This window comes from Mustelus asterias, chromosome 8 (genome assembly GCF_964213995.1).
Source record: "Mustelus asterias chromosome 8, sMusAst1.hap1.1, whole genome shotgun sequence".
In the NCBI taxonomy this organism is placed as follows: domain Eukaryota; kingdom Metazoa; phylum Chordata; class Chondrichthyes; order Carcharhiniformes; family Triakidae; genus Mustelus; species Mustelus asterias.
Window position 1 is genome coordinate 82,945,106 of NC_135808.1, and position 11,191 is coordinate 82,956,296.

The following is an 11,191-nucleotide window of genomic DNA, read 5'->3' on the forward strand; positions in this document are numbered from 1 at the left end:
TCTGTTTTCTGCCCTTTGTCAATTTTTAATCCATAACTTCCTATCCCATGTGCTTTAGTTTTGCTAACCAGCCTCCTGGGACAGCATGGTGGCACAGTGCTTAGCACTGCTGCCTCACGGCGCCAGAGATCCAGGTTCAATTCCCAGCTTGAGTCACTGTCTTTGCGGAGTCTGCATGGGTTTCCTCTGGGTGCTCCGGTTTCCTCCCACAATCCGAAAGGCATGCTGGTTAGGTGCACTGACCATGCTAAATTCTCCCTCAGGTGTACCCAAACAGCTGGAGTGTGACGACCAAGGGATTTTCACAGTAACTTCATTGCAGTATTAATGTAAGCCTACTTGTGACAATAATAAATTTAAAACTTTATCAAAAGCCTCCTGAAAATCTATCTCCTGGCTCCGCTTTATCAATTTCATTAGCAATATCCTCAAAAAACTCCAACAGGTTTGCCAAACATGATTTCCCATTCATAAATCAGTGATGTGGAGATGCCGGCATTGGACTGGAGTGGGCACAGTAAGAAGTTTCACAATACCAGGTTAAAGTCCAACAGGTTTATTTGGAATCACAAGCTTTCGGAGCGCTGCTCCTTCATCAGGTGTGTGGAGAGGTAGGTTCACAAACACTGCATATATAAACAGATACACAACTGCAAGATAATGGTTGAAATGCAAGTCTTTACAGGTAATCAAGTCTTTACAAGGTACAGACAGTGCGAGTGGAGAAAGGGGTAATCACAATTAAAGAGGTGTGAATTGTCTCAAGCCAGGACCGTTAGTAGGATTTTGCAAGCCCAGGCCAAATGGTGGGGGTTACATGTAATGCGACATGAACCCAAGATCCCGGTTGAGGCCGTCCTCATGCATGCGGAACTTGGCTTTCAGTTTTCACAACTCTTTAACCTGTGATTATCCCTCTCTCCATTCACACTGTCTGTACCTGTAAAGACTTGATTACCTGTAATGACTCTCATTCCAACTCATTGCAATTGTGTCTCTGTCTATATATGCCGTGTTTGTGAAACCACCCCTCCATTCACCTGATGAAGGAGCAGCACTCCGAAAGCTCATGATTACCAAATAAACCTGTTCGACTTTAACCTGGTGTTGTGAGACTTCTTACTGTGCTCATAAATCCACATCAAATATGCCCAATCAGATCATTATTATCCAAGTGTCCATTTATCACATCCTTTCTAATAAACGCTAGCAGTTTCCATACTGCTGATGTAGGGCTAACAGGTCTATAATTCACACTCCCTCTCTTCTTAAATAGTGATGTGACATTTGTTACCTTCCAATCTGCAGGAACCATTCCAGAATCTATTTTGGAAGATGATCATCAATGCATCTGCTATCTCCATAGCTACCACTTTTGAAACTCACGATATAGAATATCACGTTCTGGGACTTATCAACATTCAATCCCATTAATTTCTCCAATACAATTGCATTGCCCATGTACCATCAAAACTTTGCGTATTTTCCAAATCCACCACAGCCAATTTGAGTCTCATACTTTCATAATTTTCTTTGTTAAAATTTAACAACCTGACTTCAGATTGAATTACCTCACTTTCAAACATAATGTAAAATTTTATATTTTAGTGACCCATCTCTAAGTTTTTTACAACAAGATTATTAATGAGCTCTTTTTGTTACATAATATTAGATCGAAAATAACCTGTTGTCTAGTCGGTTCATCAACATACTACTCCAGAAAACCATCCCGAACACACTACAGAAACTCATCCTCCACAGCATTAGTGCTCATTTTTATGCAGATTTAAGTCATCCATGAGTACTGTATTATCCATGCCACATGCTTCTCTGATTTCATGAATAATACCATGCCCTACATTACCACTACAATTTGGTGGCTTATAACAATTTTTACCAATGTTTTCTGCCCCTTGCTCCACCCAAATTCCACATTATGTTCTTCCGATCCAAGGTCCTCCCTTAGTAATGTACTGATTCCATAGTTATCAGTGCAATGCCACCTTTTTTTTGCCTGTCCTTTCTACATGTCAAATACCCTTAAATATTCAATTCCTAGCCTTTGTCACCCTGTAGCCATGTTTCCATAATGGCAATTAGAATATACCAATTTATCTCTATTTGGGCCTTTAAATCATTTGACATGTTGCGAATGCTGCATGGATTCAGGTGGAGTCCTTAATTGTCTTTTTGACATAATTCCATATTCTAAGCTTAGTGGATGCTCACCTTTATTTCCCCCGTCTTGTAATTTCACTTTCTACTTCTCTACTTCCCATTACCAGCTTTACTTATTTCAAATTTGAGCTACCCTTCAGGTTTCCATCCTGCTGGCAATCTAGTTTAAACCCTCCCCAACAGCATTAGCTAAATTCACTGAGTAGATTTGTCCAGTCCAATTAAAGGGTAACCTGTCCATTTTGTATAGGTCCTACTTGCCCCAGAACTGGTCCCATTACCATAGAAATCGGATGCCCTCCTTCCTACGCCAATTCTCCAGCCATGTGTTCAATCAATCAATCCTCCTATGCCTATGGCTCACTAACACTTTTGGCACTGGGAATAATCCTGAGATTACTATTCTTGAGGTGCTGCTTTTTAATTTCCCTCCTAACTCCTTAAAGTCTGCTTTCAGGACTTCTTCCTACTTATATCATTAATACCAATGTGAACCACAACCTTTGGCTGTTCACCTCCCCCAGAAGGATGCCCTGCAGCCACTCCAGGACATCCTTGACCCTGGCACTAGGAGGCAACACACCATCCTGGAGTCACATTTATTGCTGCAGAAACGCCTGTCTGATCCTCTGGCTATCAAATCACCTATCACCATTGCTCTTCCACTCTTATCCCTTCCCTCCTGTGCAGCTGAGCTACTCATGGTGTCTCAGACTTGGCTCTGGCTGCACTCCCTTGAGAACCCTCCAATATCCAAAATGGAAAACTAAATAGCAAGCAAGATAGACTCAAGGGGCTCCTGTACTATCTGTTACCCACCAATAAATTTATTCTCTTGTATTGCAGTAGGAGATAGCTATTGGAGGTTATGAAAAGGTAGAAAAATAAAAGGAGCACATCCCTAACCAAAATCCCTCACTCACTAAAGTCCCACTTTACACTATGTGTATCCAGCGCAGATAAAGCAGCACTGAAGGCGGCCTGTTTTTACACTCCCTGAAAAACAACTTATTCAAGCTGCTGAAAACCAGTTTAAGCTAGCTACCTAATTATCTAGCTACAGCAGCTTTCAGAGAGCTTGTAAACCCGTTTCAAGCCTAGAAACTTCTCTTAAGTTTTAGCAGTTAAAAATTGTCCGTGATTACAAAAATATAGACACGTAGATGCAAACAAGCAGAAAATGACCAACTAATATATCAAGACTGCCCTATGCAGTTGCAAAGCTCGAGATATGATTAGATAGCTTTTACCCAATAATAGATATTTAATATCCTAGGATAGGCAAAAAAAAGACTTTTAATTAATTGCTAATTTAAAAAAAAATAGACCTTTTAGATAGAAATTAACCGTTAAAACACTCTCAGTAACCAGCTTTCAGGGCAGACCCAATCCATTTACCCATACTCTCTGCTTTCTATCATTCAGTCTTCCTTCTATTCATAACCATCATTTTACAAATAGGACACTTGCTAGAATGTACAACAGATTGTTATTATAAACATTGTTTTTCATGTTCTTTTTATTATTTACATTAAAGTCAGTTCAGTTTTTTAAAAATTCCATTGTTCCTCAAGTTGTACAAGTTAAACTATCAGTAACTCTTACTATGTTACAATTCCATGGACATTCATTGCAAATTGTCCAAGCAGTTGTTATATGTGCTGAACCAAGACACTTGTTTGAATGTGAGCACCACCAAAGTAAGCTGATCGCACCCTCACTGGGTATCCATAGTCACATGTTTCCAGCAGGATCGATGGGTTGCAATCTAGCACAAAGGTCTGAGTTATTTTAAACTCACTAGCATAGGACACAAACACCAATTGTAGCAACCCCCATAGCACCATGCTGAGGCTAATTAACTCAGCACAGGTTTAACCTGGCGTTTAACCTGGCACCTTCCTGGTCTACAAGGCTCAATATAACCACATAGCATATTGCATCAAAATAATATTTAAACCCCTTTACCTAATAATTCGTAGTCAATATAAAAAAAAGAAAAAATTGCATTTATATAGTACCTTGCATATTCTCAGGTGGACATAAAAAGATCCAGGGCACTTTTCAAAGAGCAAGGAGCAAAAGCAGCAAATGCTCTACATCGAAGTACTTTAAAAATTTAACCATTGTTGTAATGTAGGACATTCACAGAAAGGTCCTGTAAACAATGATAATCTGTTTTAGTGGTGTTGGATGAGGAATACCAGGTACCAGGTGGACATCTTGTTCTTTAAAAAATGCCACATCTGAAGGGGGGAATCAAGGCCTCGGTTCAAAGTTTCATCTGAAAGACGGTACCATCATGAAGTGTCAGGTTAGATTATGTGCTCAAGTCTTTGGAATGGGGCTTGAATCTATGATCTCTTTAAATAGAGGAGACTACCACTAAGACAAGGTTTTCATCTTGATGTCTCTAAGGATCATTTGAACTTGGTAGTTAAAAAGCGTTTAGTTCAGGAAATCACCATTTTCAATAGACAGTTTACAACCAATTTCTTCTTAAAATGAAGGAATTTATATATCCACTAGGCTAGAAATAAAAAGCATAGCTTTATACCGTACCTTTGAATCTCGTGTGTGAAAGATGTTGGGATCATCAGTGCTGTCCACCATGATTTTGGGGCGCTCATTCTCTTTTGATGACTGAGAAGATCCCATGCTGTCAGTACGTTGGGATTTCTGTCCTCCATGGCGATCTGCTCCCATGCGGTCACTGCTGGTGTTTCCCATTGTCCTGATAATATTCGTACTATATTACTGACAAAAGTTTTTTTTAAAAAGATAGCTCCACAATCTCTTGTCTGAGTATCTGAAATTAAAAAAATGTATATTTTATGGAACTAGAAAAATACTTTTACCATTTAACAGAGAACACCAAATACCCTGGATAACATTCAGGCTAGTGCATTTGTGCAAATATTTAAACTTGTATTATCAGTTGAGGCCCATTTGTTAAAGCTGGGCACCATTTGCAAAGACTAATTTTTGACTATTTGTGATCATCAAAATATAGGCATATAGATACAAACAAGCAAAACGAGCAGAAAAAGACCAACTCTTTTATCATGCCTGCCCCATGCAGTTGTGATGTTTGAGACATCCTGATTAAGCAGCCCTTACCCAATAATAGATACTTAATATCCTAGGATAGGCAAAAAAAGATAAAAACTCAGGACCAATAGAGGGCAATAATTTGAATCAGCTAGATATAGCTATTTCTACATTTTTAAATATTCTTTCAAGGGGTACAAGTGTCATTGATTAGATCTGCACATGTTGTCCATCCCTAATGGTCTTTGATAAAGTGGTAGTGAGCCACCTTCTTGAACTGCGGCAGACTATGTAGTGTAGGTTCATTCACAACGCTGTTAAAAAGGTTTTTGACAAGGTGACAGCGAAGAAACATTGATATAGTTCCAATATGGTTTCAAGGTGAACTTGCAGATGATAGTATTCCCATCTATAAGTTGTCCTTGTTCTTCTAGGTGGTAGAGGCTTCAGGTTTGGAAGTCACTGTTGAAAGAGGCTTGATGACTTATTGCAGTGTATGCTGTAGTTGGTGTAAAATGCAACCACAGTGCTTTGGTGATGGAGGAAGTGAATGTTTAAGGTAGTGGTTGGGGTGTTGGTCAAATGAGCTACTTCGTCTAAAATTGTGTCAAGTTTCTTGAGTATTGTTGGAGCTGCACAGACAAGTAGAGACTCACTCCTGACCTGTGTCCAGTCTATGGTGGATAGGCTTTGGGGATTCAGGGATTTTTTACTGCCTGCAGAATTCCCAGCATCTAACCTGCTCTTGTAGCCACAATATTTACATGGCTGATCCAATTAAGTTACTGGTCAATGGTAACCCAGAGGATGCTGGCAGTAGGTGATTCAACAATGGAAATGTCAAGAAGAAATTATTAGATTGTTTCGTCATTGCCTAACATTTATGTTGCACAAATGTTACTTGTCACTCATCAGCACCAGTCTGAATGTTATCCAGGTATTTGGTGTTCTTCTCATAGATACATAAGATAAGAAATGGGAGGAGTGGATGATTCGCAAGTCAGCAACTGAGCACCCATTGCCCACTGTGGTAGGGAATTCTTAAGATTTACAAGCCTCTTGAGTGAAGAAATTTCCCTTTATCACTGTCCAAAATGGTTGGCTTTTTTCTTTATTTTTTCATGGGATATGGGTGTTGCTGGCAAAGCCAGCATTTAATGCTGATCTCTAATTGCCCTTTAACTGAATGGCTTTCAAAGTCGACCACGTTGCTGTGGGTCTACACTCATATGTATGCCAGACCCGGAAAGGATGACAGATTTCCTTCCCTAAAAGAACCAGATGGGTTTTTACAACAATCAATGATAGTTTCATGGCCACCATCACTAAGCCCAGCTTTATATTCAAGACTCATTAATCAAATTTAAATTCCACCAACTGCCATGATAGGATTTGAATTCATGACCCATACAATTAGCTTGGGTCGCCAGATTACGAGTCCAGCGATACTTTCGCTATGCCACCGAATCATTATTCTGATACCATGATCCTACTTTAAGACTCTTCAGTTAGGGGAAACACAGATTCTCAGCATCTACTTTGTCAAGCCTTCACTGAATTTTAAAAGTTTAACTGAGCACCCCTCTCATTCTTTTAAACTTTGGAGAATACAGTCCCGTTCTACTTAATCTCAGCTCATAGGACATCCCTCCAGCCTCAGGCACATCAATCTACTGATCTTTTGCTGCGCCCCCACTATACCTCACATGCCAACATTTACTAATTTCCTATTTTTAACAAAATTCTGTTTTTCTATTTTTCATACCAAAGTTTCACATTTCCAACATTACATTACATTACCTGCAGCCAACACTCCTCATAGCTTAGTTTCCTACCTAGCTTTGTATTGTCAGCAAACCTGGATACATTGCATTACCTTACTTTCATGTGCATCACAATGTTAATCTGAATAGATCTGTATATCATTCACCAATCACCTGATCAGAGAACAAAACAAGCTTTGCTTCCTCATTTAACTATGCCAATTAATATGCTACTGTGCTGTAAGATTCAACACAACATATTGTAATTGAAGATAAAGGCAAAAGAAAAAAAATCCTCAGCAAGAAAAATGCATTGTATGAGTGGAGAATTACTTTGATTATTTACATATTTTATTGTATTACTAAAATACAAAAAGAAAAACTATACACATACAATGTGAAACAATGGCAGAATTACAGTGCTGCTAACAAGAAATATTGTAAGAGTTTTAACAACACCAGGTTAAAGTCCAACAGGTTTATTTGGTAGCAAATGCCATTACAAGAAATACTGACAGCTTTGATTCAACACAGTTCTCTCCCTTTGAAAGGGAAAGATAGTTTACAGTCAACAGTACTTTCATTTATATAGTAAGGTTAGCACAGGAAAAATATCAAGAGGCTTCAAAAGGCATATTCATTTAAAAATGGATACTGCATCAAAGGAAATATGAGAAGTAGCCAAAAGTTTGGTTAGACATGGGATTTAAAGAGAGAGATTGTCAATGGTTGGGCAAAAGCTGGGGAACAATTTACCAAAGCCTTGAGTTAAAGTTTGCAGAGCTTTTTGAAATGTGGGGCAGGTTTTCGAAGCAGGTAACAGAAATAGGGAATGACACTGTCATTCTGAGATTTAAACAGGAGGATTGGGGAACCTGAAGCAAGTAAGTATACTACAGCATGCCAGGCTCAAGTGAGCAAACTGACTTGAATGTGGCAATGGATACAGGCAACATCATTTTGGAACAGCTCATGTTTGCAAAGGGCAGAAAATGGGAGACTAGCCAGGAGGAAATTGGAATAGTTGAACCTGGAGGCGACAAAAACATGGACAAAGGTTTCCATTGTAAATAGTCTAAGGCAGAACGTTATGGAGGAGGTCTTTCTGATGGTCAAAAGCCTAGCTTGGGATGGAATGAGACAACTAGATTGCCAACAGTCTGGCTTGGCCCAAAACAATAGCCAGGGGAGGAAGTTGGAATTGGTAACAAGAAAACAAGAGTTGTAGCGGGGGCTGAATATGATGCCTTCAGTCTTCCCACTATTTAACTGGAGGAATTCCCACTATTTAACTGGAGGAACTGAGCGGCACGGTAGCACAGTGGTTAGCACTGCTGCTTCACAGCTCCAGGGACCTGGGTTCGATTCCCGGCTTGGGTCATTGTCTGGGTGGAGTTTGCACATTCTCCTCGTGTCTGCGTGGGTTTTCTCCGGGTGCTCCGGTTTCCTCCCACAGTCCAAAGATGTGCGGGTTAGGTTGATTGGCCATGCTAAAATTGCCCTTAGTGTCCTGAGATGTGTAAATTAGAGGGATTAGTGGGTAAATATGTAGGGATATGGGGGTAGGGCCTGGGTGGGATTGTGGTCGGTGCAGACTCGATGGGCCAAATGGCCTCTTTCTGTGCTGTAGGGTTTCTATGATTTCTTATGAATTTGTGGTTAATGCAAGACTGGGTGCCAACAATCAGCAAATACATCTTAAGCAAGTATTCTTGTTTTAAAGAGAGCATTTAATGAAGAATTATGTTCAAGTGATAACATTATTTCAGTTACATCTGGAGTTTGTGGAGGTGCAAACTTCCATAAAAGCGCACATAATCAAATATATACTAGATCTACTCAAATCACTGAAATACCACCAACGATCATTGAACTACAGAAACCAGATTTGGAGTAAGTATTATCAAGCTATCCAACTGTAACTATCACATACAATTCGCTTGTGTATTTCATCAACAAATTTCAGCACACATGAACATATGCATTCCTTCTATCCAGCTCCAGGGTTCCCAGACTGTGGATTGTGACCCTGTATGAAGTCAGAAGCTGTCCCTCCTCCAAGGCAGCAAAGGTGACCAAGGAGAGGAGGCAACCAATTTGGAGGCATTGACAAGACAGCCACGGACACACTGGGTCATTTCTACCAAACCAAACAGGGAGTCGGTGAGCCCAGTCAGTTCAAGTGGGCTCAGGATGTTTGTGCACCAACTTGGCACAGCAGTGTAATTCCGTCACTAACAGTGTGGGAAAAATTGGGGAATCACACAGCTGAGTTGGCAAGATGGATGGTGTCTTCATGTTTGACTGTGTTTCTGTTCCTGTGTGGGTGGCACAGTGGTTAGCACTGCTGCCTCACAGCGCCAGGGACCCGAATTTGATTCCCCACTTGGGTCACTTTCTGCCCATGTCTGCCCGGGTTTCCTCCGGGTGCCTCCCACAGTCCGAAAGATGTGCTAGTTAGGTGCATTGGCCATGCTCAATTCTCCCTCAATGTACCCAAACAGGTGCCGGAATGTGGCCACTCGGTGATTTTCACAGTAACTTTATTGCAGTGTTAATGTAAGCCTACTTGTGACACTAAGAAATAAACTTGATGTACAAGTTTGAAGTTTATTTCTTACCCCAGAATTGCGACTGTTTTGCAGACACTAGCAGAAGGAAGGTTGGGGAGAGAGGATGGGGAGTGAGCGTGAATGGGGCAGAAGTGGTTGGAAAGGTCGGCTGCTGAGTGAGGAGAGGGGTTTTCATATGAGGGGCTGCTGGGGAGGGAAGTTGTTGGGAAGAGGAGCGTGTGTGTGTGCATGTGAGGGAAGAGGGGCTGATTACAATATGTCTGTTGGTGGAGCAGTCGAGTTTTCTGTCAACAGGGAATGTGGAGAATTTAGCCGAAATAACATTTTTATATGCTTTAAAAACACAGATTTTCATATTTATATGACGTATTCGTATATGTTGATCTATAATGTACAAGCTTTAATTATATACTAAATGTTACCATGCTTGCATTGTGACTGTCCATTTTTTTCTGGCGTCTGGGACCACGTTTAGTTTCAGGTGTTAAAATAGAATCGCATTGGAAAACAAGCACTGACCTAACCTCATCCGTTTACAGAAACCAAGCCCAATTCACATCAAAATCAAATTACCTCTTGTACAACTCCCGTCGTTGTCCCCACTTCTGTCCACAAAACAGTGCTTAGGTATTGATTACTTGAAGTCAACTTGCGATTGACATTCCTTCCCCATTCTGGTGTTTATTTGCAGTGACTAGAATACGCAGTGTCCCGACAAAAATAAAGCAGACACCCCCCCCCCCCCCCGCCCATGTACAACGGGTGCAGGAGGAAAGCTGCTTTAAATTGGACCCTTACAAAGTTAACATTTGCATGGCGCACAACTGTAGAAATTCAAATCGTTGCATTTGCGTGGTTCCGATACACTAAATACGTGGATAACTTATATTTATAAAACATGCACGTCCAAGTGCAATGAACCAAACAATAAAAGAATGCTGCTGCAGCAGCCAAATCAGAATTTCTCCTGCAAGCACAGTGAAAGGTCACTGACTCGGTATTACTCACTGTTAAAATGCTGCAAACGCCGACAACCATATCTGAGCAGGAGAAACGAGGCCTCTTTAAAGCCAACACTAAATTTAGCTCCAACAACCCACCCGCTCTGGGAGACCAGAATAGGAAATGGCACACTGAAGACGGTGACAACAGATTTGTCCACGGCCTACCCTTCTTGTTCAGTGCCTGGGAAGTGCAGGACGTTATTACCTTGAAGTGAAGCGGCGGACCTGTTGCTCCGGCTTTCTCCGTCTCTCCTCCACCCGCCAGCGTAACCGCTCCAGCTCGCGCTCCGGCCATCCATCAACAGCTGCGCGCGCCTCATATTCCGCGGCCCCGTGCCCGCTCGCGCGCTTCTGATTCAACACACTCCAGCAGCAGCCTCCCGCCCCCGCCGCCGATCCCCCTCTCCGCCCCCCCGCCGATCCCCCTCTCCGCCCCCCCGCCGATCCCCCCCCCCCGCCGATCCCCCACCCCCCCCCCGCCGATCCCCCTCCCCCCCATCCCCCGATCCCCCTCCCCGATCTTCCTCCCCCCCCCCCGATCCCCCTCCCCCCATCCCCCTCTACCCCCCCCCTCTCCCCCCATCCCCCTCTCCCCCCCATCCCCGCCCCCTCTCCCCCCCAT

At 41.9% G+C, this 11,191-nt stretch overlaps 1 protein-coding gene across 1 annotated transcript in view; it reads right to left on the reverse strand.

Annotated features, from left to right (window-relative positions):
* The window catches only part of LOC144497309 (5'-AMP-activated protein kinase subunit beta-2-like), a 39,909-nt gene extending 28,943 nt beyond the window's left edge, over positions 1–10,966 (reverse strand). Inside the window, exons 1-2 of the mRNA XM_078218379.1 lie at positions 10,775–10,966; positions 4,741–4,987 (exon numbers count right to left, since the gene is read on the reverse strand). Of these exons, the coding sequence (XP_078074505.1) occupies positions 4,741–4,908 (168 nt within the window). The 5' untranslated portion in view covers positions 4,909–4,987; positions 10,775–10,966. The remainder of the gene's footprint in view (positions 1–4,740; positions 4,988–10,774) is intronic.
* Between the last annotated feature and the right edge of the window lie 225 nt (positions 10,967–11,191).